The 26434-nt window shown below is 45.9% G+C and overlaps 1 protein-coding gene across 9 annotated transcripts in view; it reads right to left on the bottom strand.

Annotated features, from left to right (window-relative positions):
- Positions 1 to 26434, bottom strand: part of PAPPA2 (pappalysin 2) — a 478727-nt gene that overhangs the window by 94772 nt on the left and 357521 nt on the right. For all 9 annotated transcript variants that reach the window (XM_068239634.1, XM_068239635.1, XM_068239629.1 and 6 more), the window contains 2 exons: positions 21277 to 21451; positions 16813 to 17026 (listed from right to left, as the gene is read on the bottom strand). In XM_068239634.1, the coding sequence (XP_068095735.1) occupies positions 16813 to 17026; positions 21277 to 21451 (389 nt within the window). The remainder of the gene's footprint in view (positions 1 to 16812; positions 17027 to 21276; positions 21452 to 26434) is intronic.

Raw genomic sequence — 26434 nt, 5'->3', positions numbered from 1 at the left:
CGCAATTTCCCAGATTGTGACATCGAATTTCAAGGCTTTTCCTGTCACACTTCGCAGACTTCAAAGCAATCCCGTGTTTGTTCAAAATCCAATTCCCACAGGTAAACGTTGACAGTTCCAGAGGTCTAGTCCATACATCAAAAGATTGGGAAGTGAGGCTTTTGAACATTCCATCAGGCTGCCATATGCAAATTTCAAACATTCCTGTGTTAGCTTCCTCGAGTGGCTGCTAATTAGCAGTTCCCTGCTAACCCAGGAACACAAAGCAAATGTAGTTTCACAGACAATCACACCTGAGACAGCAGATCAAAGGTGACAGCTAGTGTCCTAATGAGCCATTTCCTTGCCCCAGGCTAGCACCCAAGGTAACAGCTTCCTCGTAGCAGACATACACGTAACACAGGCAGAAAAATAAAACATATGCTTCCCTATTATCCCAACATCATAACTAGCTGCGATATCATGTGGCTGCTATGTTCTGCATATTACCGCACATATCATCATCATCACATATATCCTCACACCCATCACTGCATATACCTACTACCTGTTGTTTACTTCAGTGCACCCACCTACCTATGTGAGCGCACGCAGTGTCACTGTACCTGCTCGATACCTGTGTGTGACAGGTGCACATTTGTAATACCAGTCATTGCATAATTGTTCACAGTACCTGTGTGACCGCACACTGTGTAATATACCACTCAGAGCATACCTGTTAACTGCACCTGTGTGACAGCTGCACATTGTATTGTAATACCAGTCACTGCATACCTTTCACTGCATCTGTGACTGCACATTGTATTATACCTGGCAGTCAGTGCATACCTTTCACTTGAATGGATTGCAGACTTGCCCTCCATAACAGATTCTCCATAACAGATTAAAGGTAGTAAAGTCGATCAGTGTCATATACAGCAGGGCCTCGAAAGTCCTCCTGTATTGTTATTTTTTGTCACTACCTCGGGACTTGCATGCCATGCCTGCAGCCTTCCTTGGATGTGTGGTGGTAGCTGTTTCTCAGGCTCCAACTCCGGACCGGAATCGAACCCTGACTCCCCGGCCGTACGCTTTCTTTAACAATGGTAGAGAAAGAACCATCGACAGTATCAGCAGCGATGGACTACTGGGTGCACAGGCTTGACCTGGCTGTGGCCAGAGCTGTCACAATTTGCCATTCAACTTCTGTCTTGCCCTGACTCAAGCGTCCTCTCAGAAAGGACTTTCAGCGCAGCTGGAGGCATTGTCACTGAGAAGAGAAGTCGCCTAAGTCACAAAAGTGTTCAGTACCCGACCTTTATCAAAATGAATGAGGCATGGATCCCGGAGGGCTACTGCCCGCCCCAAGACTAAGTCAGTCCCCACACACAGCATCTCTGCCTGCACGCCGTGTGACTGCCTCCCCCAAGACTAAGTCGCTCCCCACACAGCACCTCTGCCCGCAGGCCGCTTGACTGCCTTCTCTGCCACCACCAACAGGGTCCAGGACTCCAGGTGGATTCCTGATTTGTTAAGGCCTCTGCTAGCAGCAGCCGCTATAATAATTTTTCTGGTGTGTGTACATGCCTGCCTAATTTTTCTGGCTGCACTGCGGGCGGCTGCAACAACAAAACAAAGGGCATGCACATGTGCCAATTCCCCTTCGTGTTCATTACCTTGCCGCGGTGAAGGGGCTTGCATTTTACAACGAAGCAATGACCGCCGGCTATATGAGTGTCTGGGGGGGGGGGGGGGGGGCACATCGAAGATAATAAGGTTGTTGCTTCATTGTGACTCAACAATTATTAGAAAGCAGCCCTCAAAACATGGATCCAGGTTTGCAAATATCCTGGGGAGCATTCAGCTCTCTTAAATAGCCAGCTCACCATGGGCCTCAAAACTCAAGCACCAAGTCTAAACAACAAATTTCCAAAAAGCTCACAGAGGCCTCACAGATCCATAAAAAATATATAATGCTTTATTCCGGATACAAAAAAACACAGCAACCAATATTAAAAGCAATTAAAACCTCAGGGTCCCCGAGGTACCTCAGACATCCTCACAAGACAACCCTCCATTCACACAGACCACTCACTGAACCACTTTGCACACTGCTGCTGCGACAGTTATCAATAATCAAAGAATCGGGCAGTGCGGGCACTATGAAAGCTGCTGCTGCACCAGATCATCAACATGAACTGCCCCCCACCCCCCACCCCCCGCTGCCCTAAAGTGCAAAAGCATGTTTTGAAAAAAGTCGGGAAAAAAATCGAAATTGCAATTTCTGAGAGAAAAATCGCAATTTCGATTTTTCCCTAAAATCGTGCAGCCCTACTGTGGACCTAGTCTAAACCTAGCCTCATTGCATGAGATAAAAATGACTTTACAAGAGGTAAGGCTACAGTCAAAAGTTCACAAAAGCCCAAAGGGTAACCGAGTTACGTAAACCTCTATTGTTACACTAGATAATATGTGAAGTCATTACAGCGATAATCATGCTTTATGAAGTTCTTTTGTTTCAGCAAGTTCCATAAGTGTAACTGACAGCATCTGAGAGTGATTAATAAATAACTCTATGAAATAAAACCTGACACGCTCAGACAGTTGGCTTGGGAGGTGGGTGGGAAGAGGAGTTATTTATATTAGTGTGACACTGCAAGAGAGTTAAAGTTTGAGTTTAAAAAAAAAATCTCATTCTGCAAGTGTTAATGTGCTATTAATCGTTCAGGAGCTATAACAGTTGGTATCATGGAAGAGATGGAAGTAGGTTGGAGAGAATTAAATTTGTGTAGAGTGCAGATGTTACAGTGAAAGGTGAGAAATGCTTAGCATAAGTACAAGTTGGCATAATTGCTGTGAGAGTCTGGAACTGTCACTGGTAAGTACAGCACACCTCCTGTGAGAAGGCCATTCTCGTTATGGCTGATAAAATTGGTTTGTTTTGTACTGCAGTGCCCAAAAACTTTATAAACGTTCATATTTATTCAAAAACAATTCCTATTTGGTCAGAGCTAGGGGCCAGTTCACATAGATTTTTTTTTTCAGGAGCGTTTTCAATATCGCTGACAAGTCACTGATTACGATTGCATTTTTCAATGGAAAGTGTGAATGGGGTTTAATACTTTGTCTAGGTTCACAGTGGACAATGATTTGCGCTCCCTGTAATAGCTGGAACGCAACGGAAAAGAAAAATTATGCCACACATTATCTGCATATTGCACCAAATACAATGAAGCATGCAGCCAATAAGAAGTATGCTTCACTGTCACTGTCAAAGTGCGTGTTTTGCAGTAACGCACTCCATGCAGTGCAATGGGATGCCGCACACCGGAAGTGCAATGCTGTGCAATGTTCCATGTTGCAGCAATACACCACACTGCAACACACCACTGTGAACAATACTAGCGTTAGTGCGCAAAAGCTCTCTTCCATGCTCAGTCTCTGCCAGAGAAATGATAATGGTATTGGGTAGTATTTGTTCAATCTAACAACTGAAAAAAATGTATTAAAGACATCTCATATTTTATTTATATTCTCCATGATGTCATAAGGCACGGGAATGCGTAAACTTGATGCCCTAATAATAGTCGAATCGAATGGTCAATCGGCCGCCAGGTTTCTTGATGCATGGCCACCTTAACTTTACAGAAAGTGCTAAGGTCAGACGCTGGTGACACTATTAGCTTTTCAAAACACAATTTAATTAAAGTTTATTACACCTTTTACACATACCTCACTATACTGTATATACTTGATAATAAGCCTATTTATATTTCATTTTTAAAAGCTAATATATTCAGCAGGTTTCCTTTTTGTTTGTATTTATTTAGAGCTAATACTATATATTCAGCAGCCTTCACATAGTGTGTAGTCTTGTTACTATATATCCCTCAGAGGGGCTTAAAGGACAGCTGAGGTGAAAATAAACTAATGAAATAAACAATTATATCTATCTTCCTTCTCCTAAAAATTTCTTTTTAAGATATTCCAGTTTTATTTTATATTTAAAACTACTTTTTAAGTTTTTACTGTTTTATTGTTTTTGCTCAATGACACATTCATTGAAGTATGCCAGAGCTAAAATCTATCAACTATTCACCCCTTTTATCTCTTTCCTGCTCTCAGAAGCCACTTTCTGCTAGGAAAGTGTTTTACAGTTGTCATTTCTTATCAGTGAGGGTCACACTGTAGTCTGACTCAGTCCTGACTCAGACAGGAACTGCCACTCAACTCTTTCAGGCAGAGAAAGGAAAAAAAGGAACACAACATAGTGATTAGTGTGCTTGGCACCGTACATACACATGTCTATCTCATCGTGTCACGTGTCACCTCGGGTAGTCCCTTCTAGTAACATGTCCATCATAATCTAAAGGCCCATACACAATAGATGTTGGCCAAAAGGTATAGGGAACCGATCTCTCGGGTGACATCGCTGGGCTGAGACTGTACAGATACATAGTCAGCCTACAGGTCAACTATGCATTCTGTTGCAATGCAAAGAAGGAGGGGGAGGAGCACAGATGTGACATCACATGGTGGACAGGGGGAGCAGTGAGAACAAAGCTATCGGCCATCGTTCTGCCAAGATGATCTGCCTGGCGGTTCGCTTGCCAGGTGGCAGTGGAACATGCTGCACACACGCCGGATTATCAGCAGAAGTGGTCATGACTGGCTGCCTCAGCTGACTTTGATCTAACACACGCAAAGAAAAAAAAATACTACACTTAAGGCAAGTACTCACCTAGTGATGCAGGGAGATGGATCCAGCGACGTCTCTCTGACAACGAGTGCTCCGCTAATCCAACTTTCGGCTGGCGGGTATGCGTGATGCCTTATTCAATTCTCTTTTTCTCCTAAGCAGTGGTGCTCAAATACCCCTTTTTAAAATTCGAGTTTGGTCGAATTCGAATAGTAAATTATTCGAGGTCAGTCGAATATTCGAGTCGAATAATTTTTACTATTCGATTCGACCTCGGACTTCGAGCTCACTATTCGAGTCGGTATTCGAGCTCATTATTCAAGCTGACTATTCGAATTGGCCTTAAATAGCTTCCAACACTTGTTTTGAGGGTGAATGATGCAAGAAACATCTTTTTTTCCAAGTAACAACAGCAAGTGATTATGTGGGGATGTTCCTTTAAAAAAAAAAAGGTGGAAAGAGAAGTTGTGTCCAGAATTTTGTTCAGTACTGTATATACTTCTTCTTCTTCTTCTTCTTATTTATCTTCTATATCTTCTTCTTCTTCTTCTTCTATATCTTCTTCTTCTATATCTTCTTCATCTTCTTCTTCTTCTTCTATATTGTCTTCTTCTTCTTCTTCTTCTTCATCTTCTTCTTCTTCTTCTTCATCTTCTTCTTCATCTTCTTCTTCTTCATCTTCTTCATCTTCTTCTTCTTCATCTTCTTCATCTTCTTCTTTATCTTCTTCTTCATCATCTTCTTCTTCTTCATCTTCTTCATCTTCTTCTTCTTCATCATCTTCTTCTTCTTCATCTTCTTCATCTTCTTCTTCATCTTCTTCATCTTCTTCATCTTCTTCTTCTTCATCTTCTTCATCTTCTTCTTCTTGATCTTCTTCATCTTCTTCTTCTTCTTCTTCATCTTCTTCATCTTCTTCTTCATCTTCTTCTTCTTCATCTTCTTCATCTTCTTCTTCATCATCTTCTTCTTCTTCATCTTCTTCATCTTCTCCATCTTCTTCTTCTCCATCTTCTTCATCTTCTTCTTCTTGATCTTCTTCATCTTCTTCTTCTTCTTCTTCATCTTCTTCATCTTCTTCTTCTTCTCCTTCTTCTTCATCTTCTTCTTCTTCTTCTTCTCCTTCTTCTTCTTCTCCTTCTTTTTCTATATCGTCTTCTTCTTCTTCACTTATTTCTCTTTTCAATTTTTTTTTTTTTAAAGAAATGCAGCTATTTTTGAGCGTAACAAATAGCTGGTGGCGCACGCATGTTAGAAGCGCCATTGTATGTGCTCCCTGGCAGTGGAAACACACAGACAGCAGGAGGTAAATTCAGCAGCAGGAGGAGGAGGATGAGTGTGTGGCAGCAGGCAGTCAACGAGGCAGGCAGCGTGACATAATAGCCCTGGTACCTAGCGGTGATACCAGGGCTGTAAATAAACACAGCAGGCAGGAGGTCCCAGACAGCGGTCGTGCAGCCCACATCGTGTCCAATACACAACTGGGACAACACAGTTTTCAACTCGGGCACTTCTGAAAAATTAAACCTTTTTTTTTTTTTGTATGGTTTTTTGGTTTTGTTTGTAAAACAAATTACACAGATATATAGCTATTTTTTGACGTAATAGCTGGTGGCAGAGTGGCAGCAGAATGTAATTCTGTGTACCCTGGCAGTGGGAAACACAGACCGACAGCAGCAGCAGCAGGAGGAATGGAGGAGTAATGTGAGCAGCTATTGTTTGACGTAATAGCTGGTGGCAGAGTGGCAGCAGAAGGTAATTCTGTGTACCCTGGCAGTGGGAAACACAGACAGACAGCAGCAGCAGCAGGAGGAATGGAGGAGTAGTGTGAGTGTGGCAGCAGGCAGGCAGCGTGACAAAATAGCCCTGGTACCTAGCGGGTGATACCAGGGCTGTAAATAAACACAACAGGAGGTCCAAGACAGCGGTCGTGCAGCCCACATCGTGTCCAATACACAACTGGGACAACACAGTTTTCAACCCGGGCACCTCAGAAAAATTAAACCTTTTTTTTTTATGGTTTTTTGGTTTTGTTTGTACAACAAATTACACATATATATATAGCTATTGTTTGACGTAATAGCTGGTGACAGAGTGGCAGCAGAAGGTAAATCTGTGTACCCTGGCGTTGGGAAACACAGACAGACAGCAGCAGCAGCAGGAGGAATGGAGGAGTAATTAAGTGAGCAGCTATTGTTTGACGTAATAGCTGGTGGCAGAGTGGCAGCAGAAGGTAATTCTGTGTACCCTGGCAGTGGGAAACACAGACAGACAGCAGCAGCAGCAGGAGGAATGGAGGAGTAGTGTGAGTGTGGCAGCAGGCAGGCAGCGTGACATAATAGCCCTGGTACCTAGCGGGTGATACCAGGGCTGTAAATAAACACAACAGGAGGTCCCAGACAGCGGTCGTGCAGCCCACATCGTGTCCAATACACAACTGGGACAACACAGTTTTCAACCCGGGCAACTCAGAAAAATTAAACCTTTTTTTTTTTTAATGGTTTTTTGGTTTTGTTTGTAAAACAAATTACACATATATATAGCTATTTTTTGACGTAATAGCTGGTGGCAGAGTGGCAGCAGAATGTAATTCCGTGTACCCTGGCTGTGGGAAACACAGACCGACAGCAGCAGCAGCAGGAGGAATGGCGGAGTAATGTGAGCAGCTATTGTTTGACGTAATAGCTGGTGGCAGAGTGGCAGCAGAATGTAATTCTGTGTACCCTGGCAGTGGGAAACACAGACAGACAGCAGCAGCAGCAGCAGGAGGAATGGAGGAGTAGTGTGAGTGTGGCAGCAGGCAAGCAGCCTGACATAATAGCCCTGGTACCTAGCGGGTGATACCAGGGCTGTAAATAAACACAACAGGAGGTCCCAGACAGCGGTCGTGCAGCCCACATCGTGTCCAATACACAACTGGGACAACACAGTTTTCAACCCGGGCACCTCAGAAAAATTAAACCTTTTTTTTTTTTATGGTTTTTTGGTTTTGTTTGTAAAACAAATTACACATATATATAGCTATTGTTTGACGTAATAGCTGGTGACAGAGTGGCAGCAGAAGGTAAATCTGTGTACCCTGGCGTTGGGAAACACAGACAGACAGCAGCAGCAGCAGGAGGAATGGAGGAGTAATTATGTGAGCAGCTATTGTTTGACGTAATAGCTGGTGGCAGAGTGGCAGCAGAAGGTAATTCTGTGTACCCTGGCAGTGGGAAACACAGACAGAAAGCAGCAGCAGCAGGAGGAATGGAGGAGTAGTGTGAGTGTGGCAGCAGGCAGGCAGCGTGACATAATAGCCCTGGTACCTAGCGGTGATACCAGGGCGTAAATAAACACAACAGGAGGTCCCAGACAGTGGTCGTGCAGCCCACATTGTGTCCAATACACAACTGGGACAACACAGTTTTCAACCCGGGCACCTCAGAAAAATTAAACCTTTTTTTTTTTTTAATGGTTTTGTAGTTTTGGTTTTACAACCAATTACACAGATATAGCTATTTTTTGAAGTAATAGCTGGTGGCAGAGTGGCAGCAGAAGGTAAATCTGTGTACCCTGACAGTGGGAAACACAGACAGACAGCAGAAGGGCAGTACACAGCAGCCCACTGTAGGTGTAAAATGTGTGGCTGCAGGCGACGTAATAGTCAAAGTGAACCAGGCTGGCTTAGTGAGCAGGAGCCAGGAGGTGGTAAAGGGTGGTAAGGCACATTAACGATGGTTCTTCAGTTCATGTCCCCCTCTCGCCAACAACAGGGGCCAGGAACTCGCCTTCCACCCACGCCTGGTTCATCTTGAGAAACGTCAGTCTGTCCACAGACTTGTGAGACAGACGTGAGCGTTTCTCGGTGACCACGCCACCAGCTGCACTGAAGCAGCGCTCGGACAGCACGCTGGAAGGGGGACAGGACAGCATTTCCAGGGCGTACTGCGCCAGCTCGCTCCAGATCTCCAGGCGCTTGACCCAATACTCCATGGGATCAACAGGGGCATCGCTGTCAAGCCCGCTGTAGGACCCCATGTAGTCAGCCACCATGCGGGTCAGGCGCTGGCTGTGACCGGAGGAGGATGCTGCTGCATGCACCTCCTCTCTAGTCACTGCTGCCGGAGCCTCTACAGTCCTGTAGAGCTCATTGCTGAGAGACAGCAGGTCTGTGGGGCGCTTGCTGCTGGATGCAGGCACCTGCTGCTGCCTCTGTGCTGGCTTCTGGACAGTGGGGGTGGAAGGCTGGGGGAAGGCTTCCTCCAAGCGCTCAACAAGGGCCTGCTGCAAGCTCCTTATTTGTTGCGCTGGGTCTCCTCCTGCAGGCGGCAGGAACTGGCTCAACTTCCCCTTGAGGCGTGGGTCCAACATCATGCTGATCCAGATGTCCTCCCTCTGCTTCATCTGGATCACCCTGGGGTCCTTGCGCAGGCACGTCAGCATGTGCGCTGCCATTGGGAAGAGGCGGGCCACGTCTGCTGGCACATCGACGGCAGTGCTGTCCTCCTCATCCTCCTCCTCTGCCGCCTCATCCTCTCTCCACCCCCGCACCAACTCAGCTGCGCTGTGCTGATCCCCCTCATCAGCAGCAAGGTCAGGGACCTCCACCAAGTCCTCCTCCTCCTCCCCCTCAGAGGTGGACTGTGCAGCTGCTTGCCGCTCCTGCTGGTCCAAGGCTGCCGCTCCCTGTTCCAGCAAAGCATCGAGGGCCCTGTTCAGCAGACAAACCAGGGGCACCCACTCGCAGACCATAGCATGGTCCCTGCTCACCATGTTAGTGGCCTGCAGAAAGGGAGCCAGCACTAAGCACACCTGCTGCACATGCCTCCAGTCATCATCGGGGACGATGGACGGGATGTTGCTGGTCTTGTCCCTTCTCTGAGCGGCGGAAACAGTGGCCAGGGCAAGGTACTGGTTGACAGCGTGCTTCTGTTCAACCAGACGCTCCAACATCGCCAGGGTGGAGTTCCAGCGAGTCGGAACGTCAAGGATCAGCCGATGGCGTGGCAGCTCCAGCTCCTTTTGCACGTCTTCCAGGCTCGCACAGGCTGCAGCCGAGCGCCGGAAGTGACGCACAACGTTCCTTGCCGTTTCCAGCAGTTCGCCCATCCCCTGGTAGGTGGGCAAGAACTTCTGCACCACCAGGTTCAGCACGTGGGCAAGACAGGGGATGTGGGTCAGGTTTCCCCTGTCTATTGCGGCAACCAGATTGGCCCCATTGTCGGCCACCACCTCTCCGACTCTGAGGCCTCTGGGGGTCAGCCAAATCCTCTCCTGCTCCTGGAGTTTGGCCAACACATGGGTTGCCGTCAGCTTGGTCTTCCCAAGGCTGACCAAGTGCAGCAGCGCTTGGCAGTGGCGGGCCTTCTAGCTGCTGCTGAGGCGGGGGGTTTGGCCAGGTGTGCCGGAGGATGGCAGAGGATCGGAGGAACCTGCTGCAGTTCCCCCGACCCTGCGGGGTGGCACCACCCACTGTGTTGCTGCTGCTGCTGTGCCCGCTGCTGCTCTCCCATCCTCACCCCCTTCCACCAAGCTGACCCAGTGGACAGTGAAGGACAGGTAGCGGCCTGTCCCGAAGCGGCTGCTCCAGGAGTCCATGGTGACGTGGACCCTTTCACCAACCGCGTGCTCCAGCCCTCGCTCCACATTGGCCATCACAAAGCGGTGCAGTGCAGGAATGGCCTTGCGGGCGAAGAAGTGTCTGCTGGGGAGCTGCCAGTCTGGGGCTGCGCAAGCAAGCAGCGCACGAATGTCGCTCCCCTCCTGCACGAGCGTGTACGGCAGGAGTTGGGAGCACATGGCCCGTGCCAGCAAGCCGTTCAGCTGACGCACGCGACGGCTGCTGGGAGGCAGAGCCCTAACCACCCCCTGGAAGGACTCGCTCAAAAGGCTCTGGCGTGGCCTTTTGCTGGCACGGGAATCAGCAGACACAGCAGAGGAGGCCACTGAGGACTGGCTGCCAGAACAGGCCTCAGTGTCGGCGGCAGGAGTTGCAGAGGGGGGAGGAGCAGTGCGTTTCCGCACTCCTGCTGGTGCTGCTGGAGGAGCAGGAGGGCGGGTGGCTGCTGTTGCTGCTGCTGCTGCTGAAGGCTGTGCAGTGATGGGTGTGGTGCCACTGCCAGCACCAGATGCCTTCAGCCTCTGGAACTCCTCATGCTGGTGGAAATGTTTCGCAGCAAGGTGGTTGATGAGCGAGCTGGTGCTGAACTTTAAGGGGTCTGCACCTCTGCTCAACTTCCGCTGACAGTGGTTGCAAGTGGCGTACTTGCTGTACACTGTGGGCATGGTGAAAAAGCGCCAGATTGGTGACAAAAACAACCCCCTACGGCATGGAACCGCTGCTGCCTGTCTCCCTGTGGTGGTTGGGGGGGGGGGGGGGCTTGGGTGCGGCTGGTGGTGGTACTGGCAGATGCTGCTGCTGCTGAGCCTGAGACACCAGCAGGCTGGGGGACCTGCCTACTGCTGCCAATGCTTGCAATGATGCGCCTCCTTGCAAGGCCCACAAGCGCATCCTCCTCCTCCTCCTCAGAGCTGCTGATGACGACATCCCCTGGAGCTGGTGGCACCCAGTCTCTGTCTGTCACCGTGTCATCATCATCCTCCCCCTCCTGAAACATGTCCTGCTGGGATGATGACCCCCCAAACTCCTCTCCTGATGCATGGATGGGCTGCTTGACTGTCGCCACAGTCTTGCTGTCCAATCCCTCATCCCCCAAAGTGCCCATCAGCATCTCCTCCTCCAAATCGCCAACAACAGCAGACAATTGACTCATCATGCCTGGGGTCAAAAGAGTGCTGAGTGACAGGTCGGCGACTGACGGTGAACTGGCCTCCTCCCCAGGCCCTGCTGGGCGGCTGCTGCGAACAGGGGTGGTGGTGGTGGTGGTGAGGGTGGAGGCCTCGGATGCAGAGCTGATGACGGGCTGCTCATCCTCCGTCATCAGTTGCACCACAGTGTCTGCATCCTTTTCCTCAATGGGACGTTTCCGACCCGGCTGGAGGAAAATCGGAGCAGGTGCTACACGCTGCTGCTGCTGTGTCTCTGCAGCGTGAGTTGCAGATGCTCCTGCTGGGCGGCGCCCAAGGCGTCCACGGCCAGTGGCTATAGGAGGAATGTTAGCCACTGACGCTGCTGCTGCGGAACTGTGCATGGTGGCGCGGCCGCGCCCGCGGCTTGCCACAATGCTGCTCCCTCTCCTCCTGATTCCCTTGCTGCCCTTCCCCTTGCCCAGACCGCGCTGGCTGCCACTTCCAGACATCTTCGATGTTTTGGGCGTAAACACAAAAGTTTTTTAAAAGGGCGGGTGAAAAGTGGGGTACTTTAATGGAGTGGGTTGGTGGGCGAGGTGACTGAGTGAGTGTCTAGTACAGTAGGTTAGTAGTAACAGAGTCAGTAAGTACAACTAAAAGTTACAATAATCAGTAGTAATAATCACAAGGAAATAGAGTGTGTGTACACAGACAGTGAGCGAGTGCACGCACACGCAGGAGCTAGCCTATGAACAGTGACTGAGTGTCCCTACTAGTACAGTAAGTAGTAACAGTAAGTACAACCAGAAATTACAATAATCAATCAGTAATCAGAAGGAAATAGAGTGTGTGTACAGTACACAGACAGTGAGTGCACGCACACGCAGGAGCTAGTAGCCTATGAACAGTGACAGTGAGTGTCCTAGTACAGTTACAGTATATAACTATTCAGAAGGAAATAGAGTGTGTGTACACTACAGTACACAGACAGTGAGTGCACACACACGCAGGAGCTAGTAGCCTATGAACAGTGTCAGTGAGTGAGTGTCCTAGTACAGTTACAGTATATAACTATTCAGAAGGAAATAGAGTGTGTGTACAGTACACAGACAGTGAGTGCACGCACACGCAGGAGCTAGCCTATGAACAGTGACAGTCAGTGAGTGTCCTAGTACAGTTACAGTATATAACTATTCAGAAGGAAATAGAGTGTGTGTACAGTACACAGACAGTGAGTGCACGCACACGCAGGAGCTAGTAGCCTATGAACAGTGACTGAGTGAGTGTCCTAGTACAGTTACAGTATATAACTATTCAGAAGGAAATAGAGTGTGTGTACAGTACACAGACAGTGAGTGCACGCACACGCAGGAGCTAGTAGCCTATGAACAGTGACAGTGAGTGTCCTAGTACAGTTACAGTATATAACTATTCAGAAGGAAATAGAGTGTGTGTACAGTACACAGACAGTGAGTGCACGCACACGCAGGAGCTAGTAGCCTATGAACAGTGACAGTGAGTGTCCTAGTACAGTTACAGTATATAACTATTCAGAAGGAAATAGAGTGTGTGTACAGTACACAGACAGTGAGTGCACGCACACGCAGGAGCCAGTAGCCTATAACCAGTGACAGTGAGTGTCCTAGTACAGTTACAGTATATAACTATTCAGAAGGAAATAGAGTGTGTGTACACTACAGTACACAGACAGTGAGTGCACGCACACGCAGGAGCTAGTAGCCTATGAACAGTGACTGAGTGAGTGTCCTAGTACAGTTACAGTATATAACTATTCAGAAGGAAATAGAGTGTGTGTACACTACAGTACACAGACAGTGAGTGCACGCACACGCAGGAGCTAGTAGCCTATGAACAGTGTCAGTGGGTGAGTGTCCTAGTACAGTTACAGTATATAACTATTCAGAAGGAAATAGAGTGTGTGTACACTACAGTACACAGACAGTGAGTGCACGCACACGCAGGAGCTAGCCTATGAACAGTGACAGTCAGTGAGTGTCCTAGTACAGTTACAGTATATAACTATTCAGAAGGAAATAGAGTGTGTGTACAGTACACAGACAGTGAGTGCACGCACACGCAGGAGCTAGTAGCCTATGAACAGTGACAGTGAGTGTCCTAGTACAGTTACAGTATATAACTATTCAGAAGGAAATAGAGTGTGTGTACAGTACACAGACAGTGAGTGCACGCACACGCAGGAGCTAGTAGCCTATGAACAGTGACAGTGAGTGTCCTAGTACAGTTACAGTATATAACTATTCAGAAGGAAATAGAGTGTGTGTACAGTACACAGACAGTGAGTGCACGCACACGCAGGAGCTAGTAGCCTATGAACAGTGACAGTGAGTGTCCTAGTACAGTTACAGTATATAACTATTCAGAAGGAAATAGAGTGTGTGTACAGTACACAGACAGTGAGTGCACGCACACGCAGGAGCCAGTAGCCTATAACCAGTGACAGTGAGTGTCCTAGTACAGTTACAGTATATAACTATTCAGAAGGAAATAGAGTGTGTGTACACTACAGTACACAGACAGTGAGTGCACGCACACGCAGGAGCTAGTAGCCTATGAACAGTGACTGAGTGAGTGTCCTAGTACAGTTACAGTATATAACTATTCAGAAGGAAATAGAGTGTGTGTACATCACAGTACACAGACAGTGAGTGCACGCACACGCAGGAGCTAGTAGCCTATGAACAGTGTCAGTGGGTGAGTGTCCTAGTACAGTTACAGTATATAACTATTCAGAAGGAAATAGAGTGTGTGTACACTACAGTACACAGACAGTGAGTGCACGCACACGCAGGAGCTAGCCTATGAACAGTGACAGTCAGTGAGTGTCCTAGTACAGTTACAGTATATAACTATTCAGAAGGAAATAGAGTGTGTGTACAGTACACAGACAGTGAGTGCACGCACACGCAGGAGCTAGTAGCCTATGAACAGTGACAGTGAGTGTCCTAGTACAGTTACAGTATATAACTATTCAGAAGGAAATAGAGTGTGTGTACACTACAGTACACAGACAGTGAGTGCACGCACACGCAGGAGCTAGTAGCCTATGAACAGTGTCAGTGAGTGAGTGTCCTAGTACAGTTACAGTATATAACTATTCAGAAGGAAATAGAGTGTGTGTACACTACAGTACACAGACAGTGAGTGCACGCACACACAGGAGCTAGTAGCCTATGAACAGTGTCAGTGAGTGAGTGTCCTAGTACAGTTACAGTATATAACTATTCAGAAGGAAATAGAGTGTGTGTACAGTACACAGACAGTGAGTGCACGCACACGCAGGAGCTAGCCTATGAACAGTGACAGTCAGTGAGTGTCCTAGTACAGTTACAGTATATAACTATTCAGAAGGAAATAGAGTGTGTGTACAGTACACAGACAGTGAGTGCACGCACACGCAGGAGCTAGTAGCCTATGAACAGTGACTGAGTGAGTGTCCTAGTACAGTTACAGTATATAACTATTCAGAAGGAAATAGAGTGTGTGTACAGTACACAGACAGTGAGTGCACGCACACGCAGGAGCTAGTAGCCTATGAACAGTGACAGTGAGTGTCCTAGTACAGTTACAGTATATAACTATTCAGAAGGAAATAGAGTGTGTGTACAGTACACAGACAGTTAGTGCACGCACACGCAGGAGCTAGTAGCCTATGAACAGTGACAGTGAGTGTCCTAGTACAGTTACAGTATATAACTATTCAGAAGGAAATAGAGTGTGTGTACAGTACACAGACAGTGAGTGCACGCACACGCAGGAGCTAGTAGCCTATGAACAGTGACAGTGAGTGTCCTAGTACAGTTACAGTATATAACTATTCAGAAGGAAATAGAGTGTGTGTACACTACAGTACACAGACAGTGAGTGCACGCACACGCAGGAGCTAGTAGCCTATGAACAGTGACTGAGTGAGTGTCCTAGTACAGTTACAGTATATAACTATTCAGAAGGAAATAGAGTGTGTGTACACTACAGTACACAGACAGTGAGTGCACGCACACGCAGGAGCTAGTAGCCTATGAACAGTGTCAGTGAGTGAGTGTCCTAGTACAGTTACAGTATATAACTATTCAGAAGGAAATAGAGTGTGTGTACACTACAGTACACAGACAGTGAGTGCACGCACACGCAGGAGCTAGCCTAAGAACAGTGTCAGTTAGTGAGTGTCCTAGTACAGTTACAGTATATAACTATTCAGAAGGAAATAGAGTGTGTGTACAGTACACAGACAGTGAGTGCACGCACACGCAGGAGCTAGTAGCCTATGAACAGTGACAGTGAGTGTCCTAGTACAGTTACAGTATATAACTATTCAGAAGGAAATAGAGTGTGTGTACAGTACACAGACAGTGAGTGCACGCACACGCAGGAGCTAGTAGCCTATGAACAGTGACTGAGTGAGTGTCCTAGTACAGTTACAGTATATAACTACAATACAAAATACAATCAATCAGTACTAAAGGACAGCAGAAATACTGGTATAGATGAGAAATAAACAGAGGACAGGAGAGAACAGCTGCCCACACAGGCAAGGCCCTGAGGCCTAAAGCTGTAAGCCTGCAGCAGCTGTCTGAGTCTCTCTCTATGTAACACAAAAGCTACTAACTAAAATACAATGTCTATCTAACTAACAACAATATAGGTGTATATAGGAGGTGTATGTGAGCAAAAACGCTAGGTAAATTACCACAATAAAGCTCTTGCTAAGCCAACGCACAAAGGAGCAAATCTCTCTCTGTGCAAAGTCGGGCAAGGACGGAGAAACGGAACATGGCGGCCGCTATTTATAGGGTAGGGGCTGGCCAGGGTCCCCCTCAGTGATTGGCCGCCGTCAGAGGGCCTGGGAGCCCTCTGATTGGCTCTAAGGACATCAATCTGGGCTATGACGCTATTCGAGCTCGGTATTCGAGCTCGAATAGCGCTGTTAGCTCGAATAGCGCGAATAGTGAATGGGCTATTCGAGTTCACTTGAATAGCCCATTCGAATAGCTCCAGCTATTCGGAGCTCGAATACCGAGCTCGAATAGCTGAAAAAGAGCTCTGCTGAGCACCACTGCTCCTAAGTCTTCTCCTAGGCGATAGTTTCCCACCTTATCAATAAAATGCCTTTTAAACCACCAGCAAGCAAGAGAATACTCCAAATAATTTTGACAGAACTTTTTCACCTGCTTTTTCTTGTAACTTGCTCAATTGATGAGTACTGAAAAGTTATTTTAAAAAGAAGATGAAAAAATTATCTCCTAGGAAAAACTTAGAAGAAAACATGAATTGAATAAGGGCCAAAAACTCTAGAGGCACTATTTGAAGTACAGGGACTATTTGCTGGTGGTAAAATTACTAAAGTACAAAATAATTTGACCAACCTCCTAGTGATTCGCTCAGGTGCATCGGCCACATAGTAGCCAGGCTTGCACCTATATCTGCACGTTGATCCCACATCATGGTTGTCTCTTTGGCAATGAGTTGTGATGAGCTTCGCATTAGGAATGGGTTGAGGAGCATCACATTCAATCTTGCAGTAGCCCTCTGGAAGGGACCAAAGACCATCCTCCATACAGGTCACCCATTGGCTCTGTCCTGAAACCCACAGAAGAGACAATAGCTGGTCATTTTTCTTACCCAATGAAAGAACAGGAATTGTCAAAGCTTGAAGGAGAAAACTTAACGTTGACATTCAAACAGTATTATGACCAGTGGTGCTCATCCGGATTCCGGATATCCGAACTTCCCAGATAATCTGAACTTTTTCCTCTATCCGAACTTTGAATAGCAATTCAGATATTTTTTAAAATCCGAATAGACTATCCGAGCAAACTTGGATTTCATATCTGAAATCCGAAATCCGGGCGGATAGTTAGTTGAGATACCCGAGCACAAGCCAAAATCACCTTCAATGGCAAAAATGCCTTTCGAAGGCATCCAGGCCGAGAGAGAGAGAGAGAGAGAGAGAGAGAGAGAGAGAGAAAGAGGGAGAGAGAGAGAGAGGGAGAGAGAGAGAGAGGGAGAGAGAGAGGGAGAGGGAGAGAGAGAGAGAGAGAGAGAGAGAGAGACCTCCGAAAGGGTTTTTTTGCCATTTTCAGGTAACTTCCGGTTCTCTATCCGGATCCGGCCAGATACTGAGGTCGGATATCCGATTCGGATCCGGATTGGAATATGTTAAACTCGGATACCCGACCCGGATCGGATATCTAGGTATCCGGATCCAAATTAGATCCAGATAGTGAAAAGTGGTATCCGAGCAGCACTGATTATGATATAACACACTACAATACAATACAATACATGTGCAAAAATAAGCCACTCCCGATTAACTTATATGGATAAAAATGGGAAATTCATTCAGATTTTTTTCCCCTGAGTTAAAAAACAAAAACAAAACAAAAATAAACCCTTTTAACTTCTCTGTACAATAAATCCGTTTTATTGAATTTCTATAAAGACATATCTATTTATTGCATCATGTATTATAAAGGCTGCATTCTAGGCAGTGGTAACATTCTTTCTATAGTGCCAATTTAAAAAAAAAACGATAGGGAGCTGTATCAGGAATTTATATTTGTAGTACTTCATGGTATTGGAGAAGTGTAGCCATGTCCCCATGGCCACCCAGCTACACCCTAGCTTCTGCATTAATGTGGATGATGATTTATAGACGTACAAAAACAGGAAGTTTCCTGGGCCAGCAGGTAAGTCTTACCACCTCTGGCGGTACATGAATAATTCAATAGATATACTGACTCAATGGGTTACTGGATTCCATATGATTCCTGTCATCCCGCTGGAGACACTATCCTCCTGGCTTGCAAAGCTCCTTATAATGTTGAGTGGGCTTTCGCTAAGGAAAGCACATTATCGGAACCCTGGGTTGGGAAAACACATTTGGGCTTGATTTTCTAAGATCAACATGTTTTAGTACTCAATAAGATTTTACACATGCGGTAGTAGTTCTGTTATTTACTGAAAAACATGGCTTCAATTCACTAAGACCCATAGTAGTAGAAGTCTAAACAGTTGTTCAGTAGGTCTGGCAGCAAGCTGTGTTCTGCTACAGTGATGTTTCCCCACGTCTGTGCTGTGACAGCACTACAATAGTAAGAGGCATCCCCAGCATTCCTTTAGACTTGCATGTCCCCTTCTAGTCCCTCTGAATCTGTCTATTAGTCTTTCTTAAAGTGAACCTCCAGACTAAAAATCTACTCAGCAGCACTGAAAAGACTTGGTCTTTCTTTAACAGTTTCACCGCATCAGAGCTTTGATTTTCTTATCCAAACCTCATTTTTAACTGCACAGAAGAAAACTGCCCGGGCATTTTTCCCCTGATGCTGTGCAAAGCATGATGGATTTCTGATGTTGTTGTTCTCCTTCTGCTGTTTTTGTGCAGATATGGTTTTTTTAATGTTGAATTTGAGATTGGAAGCCAAGCGCCCAGCTGGGAAGGGTGATCAGGACACAGGACATTTGGAACTGTGTCTCATGCTCCCTGTCACCTCCTTTGAACTAAAAAGATGGCTGCCCCATGAAAAGATGGCTGCCCCCATAAAATCACGAACATTTGCCTGTTCTTTTAAAACAGGATGGCTGGATAGTGTAATGGTTAAGGGCTCTGCCTCTGACACAGGAGAGCTGGGTTCAAATCTTGTCTCTGCCTGTTCAGTAAGCCAGCACCTATTCAGTAGGAGACCTTGAGCAAGTCTCCCCAACACAGCTACTGCCTAAAAAGCGCGTCCTAGTGGCTGCAGCTCTTGCGCTACCTAATTAACATCATTAATGTAACTTTATGATAGTATGTTTGTTTAGGCTGAAGTTCCCCTTTAACATTTTTTTAATAGCCTGAGTTTACATGGACTTTCAATAAACATAAGACACACTAAGCATGGATGATTTCACCAGTTCCTCCTTGGCATCTTGGAGCAGGAGTCTAAAGGGTTCAAATCTAAATGGCTGCAGGGGAAATCTCCTCTGTGTCAGCTCTCTTCTCTGCTGTCTGACTCAGGGAGAGAAACTTGTCCCACCCAGCAGTGGACCAATGGAGGGAGTAGCAGGATGCGGTGACACCCTCTGTTGGCTGGCTCCTTGCTTTGTCATTTTATGGAATGCTGTTTGTTGGTTAATGACAACTGCAGCCTGGAGAGAAATACCTCACTTCTCACTTGGTTTTACCGAATGCTTTGTGAATTGACTTTTCTAGAGGTGTTTACCACACAAGTAATTTAATGGTCGGTAATTTCAGCTTGCCATGCAGTAACAGCCTTAGTGAATTCACATTTGATAAAATGTTTATTAAATTCAGCAAGTTTTTTTTTGCTGTTTGCTGCATTACTGAATTCGGTAATGCTTTGTAAACCAAGTCTTTCATATGCTAAATAAACAAGAAGCAATCTCGGAAGTGCAACTGTTTGTGCATGATTCCATCTGTAAGTGCATTCTGAACAACTGTCTCCTCCCACACTAGCAGCCCAGGGAAGCCATCCTTGGCTTCGTTGTGTTTGGAGGAGTAGCCAGAGATTGTCCATGCTAGGAGAGCATGGATGGCTGTATTGAGATGCCTACTAAGCATTATCAGGAACCTTGCAGGCCAGGAGGATAGTTTTGGCAGCAGACTAATAGGAACAAGTTGGAGGCTAGTATCATCAGATCATTGAATCAGTGTATCTATTGCCTTATTTATGTATAGCCAGAGGTGGTAAGACGTACCTGCTGCACCGGGGAACCTACTGATTCTTGAATTTGTATGCTTTGCCTAGTGTTGCGATTAACTCAGTTTCCACTTGGCTGCAGTTTGTTGTGCCGATACCATCATCTGTTATTATTGACTAGTTTATACAGAGAAAAGTGGCACCTTCAAAGCCACAATCCATCATCCACCTTACTTGAAACTAGGTTCTTTGTGTCAGGTCACCCACATGATTATAGCCCCATTCCGAAACAGAGACAGGTGGAAAGACAGGGAATCTAGGTTCTGTGGTACCAGGAAGTACCAGGAAACTCTGACAACAGATTACACAGGCAGAACTTCCCACAGACTTGTTTCTGAGGAGCCTCTACAGGGAGGTTGGTTAAACTACATTGACTACAGCCTTACCATTAGTGAGCACTGTGTCAAGTCTGACAAATGGACAGCTGAACAACGCTAACATGTGCCTGCATGGACCTATGATTATTCTTAAATCAATTTCTGTGCTCTGTGCACCTGCAAAAAGCTGAGTGCAAACAAAGGCCTCAAAGCTCTTGTTTTCAGCTAAGCAGTTTCAGCACAGCAATAGGCAGGACTTAGGTTTAAGTTAGAAAATTGAGAGCCACTTCAAAGTTTATGCCCCTGGGGTAAACAATTTGTGATTTGGGGATTATTGTAGGTTCCTGATTGGTTCCACTTGTGGTCTAGTCTTCATAAACTGACTAGTTCTACTTATACAAGACAAGACAAATAACATTTATATCGCGCTTTTCTCCTGGCGGACTCAAAGCCCCAGAGCTGCAGCCACTAGGGCGTGCTCTATAGGCAGTAGCAGTGTTAGGAAGACTTGCCTAAGGTCTCCTACTGAATAGGTGCTGGCTTACTGAACAGGCAGAGCCGAGATTCGGACCCAGGTCTCCTGTGTCAGAGGCAGAGCCCTTGACCATTACACCATCCAGCCACTTATGGTCCAGACTTTATAAACTGACTGGTTCTACTTATGCTCCAGACTTCATAAACTGACTAGTTCCACTTATGGCCCAGACTTCATAAATTTACTGGTTCCATTTATGGTCCAGAGTTTATAAAATGACTGGTTCCACTTATGGTCCAGACTTTGTAAACTGGTCTCAACATCTCTATACAAAGGTACCTTGGAATTTTGCAGGTGGCAAGCAGGAGAAGAAGCACCGTTTCCCCAGGGCTGTTCCTTCTGGGCAGGTAAAGCTGGCATGGAATACAAGTGAAGTAGGAGGAGCTCCGCAATCCATGTGCACACAGGTTATTGTCTGGTTCCATCTCCCAGAAGAACATTTAAGTACTGCATCCTGGATGAGATTACATAAGACAACAGAGGCAAATTACACACTACTCTGCCGTTACCTTTGCTTTTATTTGCATCCTTTGACTGGTCCTGTAGGGATGCAAAAAGCTGCTATAGGTAATTCCTAGAAACACTGTATGCTTTTGAATCCCAAAATCTTTGAGAAACATTTCCTGACCGTTTTGGATGTCACTACTAAGTTAGAATGCAAAAATAACATCATTTTTGTGAAAAACAAATTTGCTAATCACTGGTTACAACCATTCTACACTTCCTTACCAGATCTAAAGAAGACTTTCCTGACTGGTGTTTTGCTTTACACTGAGAAATATGCTATAATACACATGATGTAGTCATGTAACAACCAGCAAGTTATATGTACAGTATATACTCAAATTGAATTCAAAAGAATAACTCATATGCTCTGTATGTTACAATACATTAAAGTTTTTATTCTGTAGTGTCTCTGCTGATTATAGGATGGCCTGTAAGAGTGATTTACACTGTGTGTAATGTGGTGCATTATAATGTAAGTTATGATTGCACAGCAAGAAACTTCAGTGGTTCCACAATGACCATTGGAGAATAATAACAAAGCCAGCACTCTTCTTCAACATTTTGTTTTTTTACTCCTATGTTTTGGGGACACATAGGAGCCCTTTATCAAGGACAAAAATACGCTTTAAGCCATGAGCTCCGGCTTGGATTTCCGTGACTCATTCTGCTATGTGCCTCACACAGGGTACATTACGGAGTGAATGCCAGACATCCAAACAGGGGCCAATGCAGTGGCGTAACTACAAGTCATGGGGCCTCCCTGCGAAACATTGATAGGGCCCCCTCAATGTTCACACCCAGTGGCGTAGCTAAGGAGCTGTGGGCCCCGATGCAAGTTTTATATACATAACAATTGATACGGTGCACCAAAAGCTACCAATGGCAACCACAGTGTCAGCAGTGCAAGAAGGGGGTAGGGAAAAGTTTGTTAATGATTACCACTATTCAAATTATCTATAGAAGTGATTATTATGAGCACAGGGCCAATAGAGAGTTAATACTGCAGTTGAGGGAGGGCCCCTCTGGCCCAAGGGCCCCGATGCGGTCGCAACCTCTGCAACCTGTATTGCTATGCCCCTGTTCACACCCTTCCCTTGCCTCCCTTGGTGCCCTTTACAGCCTGGAGGCCAATCTCACAAGGCTCATAGAACAAGTGTGGCAATCAGCATCTTCACACCCATAACAAGTGTAGCCACAAAAACACCTGATCTGAAGTATAGTCTCCTGTATTGGAGGAAGGGAAGGTTAGTAGTTGCCCCCCCCCCCCCCCTGCCCACAGCTCTAGGCCCCCCTGCGATCATGGGGCTACTTCCCTCTAGGTAAGACTCTGGGCCTATGACTTAAAGTGTATTGTGTACTGTTTGTGGAGTCCTATGTGTCCCACAAAACACTGGTGTTAATAACAGTCTTTGAAGAGGACTGCAGGCATTTGTTAGGATTCATTATTTGGAATGGTGATGTCACCTTTTAGCCATTGCATCCATAAAAGCTGACCTTCACTGGCTAATGGTACAATAAAAAAAAATTCCCGTTTATACGACCAAAACAATCGAATTGAATGAAAGTTGAAAATAATCTTTTTTTTTTTTCGATCAAGAAAAACAAACAAAATCCAATCAGACATGTTTGAAAAATCTTTGCATTCGATCTAACGGAATAATTGAACAAAAATTGAAAAAAAGGAAATCTCAACTGACAGAATATAAAAGGCACCATTCTGTTTACAAAGGCCATATGATTGGGTCATGGTTATCCTCTGCCTTTAATACTATGACTCATTGACCCAAAATTAACATACAGATCATGTTTTGTGGCTCAAGTCTGAATCAGTTAAAGCAAACCTGAACTGAAAATACAATAAATTGTATTGGCAGTAGAAAATGTACTGATGTCTGATATTATTTTTATTGTATGAGGTTAACGGGAACCTAAACTGAGAAGGATATAGATTTTTCCTTTTAAAATAATACCAGTTGCGCAGGGGCGTAACTAGAAGTCCCCGGGCCCCCCTGCAAGAATTTGAGCGCCCCCCACCCCCACCCTGGAGCCCGCTCATGGCCATTTTAGGGGGGCAGGAGAGGTCGCAGCATGAGGGGAGAGCTTGGTAGCACGTCGGTGGGGAGGGGGGATGGTCCCCACCCTCCCTCACCTCAGGCTCTCCCCTCTGCGCTCCCCTCCGGCTTCTATGTAAGCGTCAGCAGCGGCGGTGGCAGCAGCTATAATTACCTCCATTCACCACCGGAGGTCGCTGATCTGCAAGGGCTTCACTTTACTTTCACATCACTTCCTGTTTTAACAGGAAGTAATATGAAGCCCTTGCAGATCGGCAACCTCCGTGGTGGATGGAGGTAATTATAGCTGCCGCTGCTGACGCTTACATAGAGGCAGGAGGGGAGCGCAGAGGGGAGAGCCTGAGGTGAGGGAGGGGGGGACCGTCCCCCCTCCCCACCAACGTGCTACCAAGCTCTCCCCTCATGCTGTGACCCCTCCTGCCCCCCACAAAACGACCATGAGCGGGCCCCAGGGGGGCCCTGGGCCCCCTGCGGCGGCAGGGGCTGCTTCCCCTATTGTTACGCCAGTGCAGTTGCGTGACTCTCCTGCTGATCCTGTGTCTCTAATACTTTTAGCCACCGCCCCTCAACAAGCATTCAGATCAGGGGCTCTGGCTGAAGTCAGACTGGATTAGCTACATGCTTGTTTCAGGTGTGTGATTCAGCCACTACTGCAACTAAAGAGATCAGCAGGACTGCCAAGCAACTGGTATGGTTTAAAAGGAAACATCCATACCCCTCTCAGTTAAGGTTCCCTTTAAATTTTGACTGTGAAGTGTGCACAGCAGCCAAATCAGTGTGAGGTAAAACCTTGTTCATTCAGCTCCTGACAAAAATAAATAAGTAGCTCTGAGTCTGAGAAACCTTTCTAGTTATAAAGGATGCGTATGCATATTTCAAGTGCCATGGAAAATCGAGCGCTATCTATATATATAAAAATTTACCGATTCTCTACTATTTAAAGTGTTAGTAAAATATTGGTAATTGTTACTGATATTTTACTATAGCTAAACCTAAGCCTACTTTCACACCCTCCACTACCAATGTCTACTGCTAACCCCCCTTGTGCCTAACACTAAGACCCCCTGGTGGTGGGCTTAACCCTAACCGACCCCCTGCACAAACCCCCTTCTTGAGGTCTAACCCTAACCGCCACCCCCCCTTCACCTGCACAAACCCCCTTCCCAACACCTAACCCTAACCACTACCTCCCCTTGCACAAACACCCTTCCTGACATTTAAAGGACAACTGAAGTGTAAGGTATATGAAGGGATATGGAGGCTGCCATATTTATTTTTTAAGAAATACCAATTGCCCAGCAGCCCTGCTGATCCTCTGCCTCTAATACTTTTAGCCGTAGACCCTTAATAAGCATGCAGCAGATCAGATGTTTCTGACATTATTGTCAGATCTGACAAGATTAACTGCATGCTTGATCCAGACACTGCTGCAGTTAAATAGATCAGCAGGGCTGCCAGGCAATTGGTATTGTTCAACAGGAAATATATATGACAGCCTCCATATTCTTCTCACTTCAGTTGTCCTTTAACCCTAAAAGTCCCTCTGCATAAAGAACTGGAAAAAAAAAAACAGCAAAATACGATAATTAACAGGCACCGCCTGGCACCCGAATTTCCTCTTTGTCGCCCAGAGAAAAAACCCTGCAAAAAAAAAAAAAAATTGTCATGTGTCACCTGGCTCACAAATTTCAATTTTTGCATAGATAGCAGCACTTTTTTATACTTACTGTACTAAAAATTAAAAAGTGACCCCAGAAAAGTAATTCGTAGGAATAGTACAACATGCAACCATGTTGATCTCATCATGGGTCTGATAGCCTAGATACATAGATACAGTGGGTGCGAAAGTTTGGGCAACCTTGTTAATGGTCATGATTTTCCTTTATAAATCGTCGGTTGTTACAATTAAAAATATCAGTTATGTATATATCATATAGGAGACACTCACAGTGATATTTGAGAAGTGAAATTAAGTTTATTGGATTTACATGAAGTGTGCAATAATTGCTTAAACAAAATTAGGCAGGTGCATACATTTGGGCACCACAAAAAAGAAATGAAATCAATATTTAGTACATTTTTGAAGAAATTACAACCTCTAAACGCTTCCTGTAGGTTCCAATGAGAGTCTGGATTCTGGTTCACCACAGATTTTAAATTATATTCAGGTCTGGGGACTGAGATGGCCATTCCAGAACATTGTACTTGTTCTTCTGCATGAACGTCTTAGTGGATTTTGAGCAGTGTTTAGGGTCATTGTCTTGTTGAAAGATCGAGCCCCTGTACAGCTTCAACTTTATCACTGATTCCTGGACACTGGTCTCCAAAATCTGCTGATACTGAGTGGAATCCATGCATCCATCAACTTTGGCAAGATTCCCAGTCCCTGCACTGGCCACACAGCCCCAATCACCACCATATTTTTCTGTAGGTAGCAGGTGTTTTTCTTGAAATGCTGTGTTGTTTTTCCTCCATGCATAATGCACCTTGTTATGCCCAAATAACTCAATTTTAGTTTCAGCAGTCCATAGCACCTTATTCCAAAATGAAGCTGGCTTGTCCAAATGTGCTTTAGCATACCTCAAGCGGCTCTGTTTGTGCTGTGGGCAGATAAAAGGCTTCCTCTGCATACAGCATCTCCATGTGTACAGTGCACCAAATGGCTGAATGATGCACAGTGACTCCATCTGCAGCAAGATGAAGTTGTAGATCTTTGGTGCTGGTCTGTGTGTTGACTCTGACTGATCTCACCGATTTTTCGCAGTCTGCCACTTCGAGCCTTAACTTGAACTGAGGCTTTGGTCTTCCATTTTCTCAATATGTTCCTAACTGTAGAAACAGACAGCTGGAATCTCTGA

This window comes from Hyperolius riggenbachi, chromosome 6 (genome assembly GCF_040937935.1).
Source record: "Hyperolius riggenbachi isolate aHypRig1 chromosome 6, aHypRig1.pri, whole genome shotgun sequence".
Lineage (NCBI taxonomy): Eukaryota > Metazoa > Chordata > Amphibia > Anura > Hyperoliidae > Hyperolius > Hyperolius riggenbachi.
This window is presented reverse-complemented; position numbering and strand designations above follow the sequence as displayed.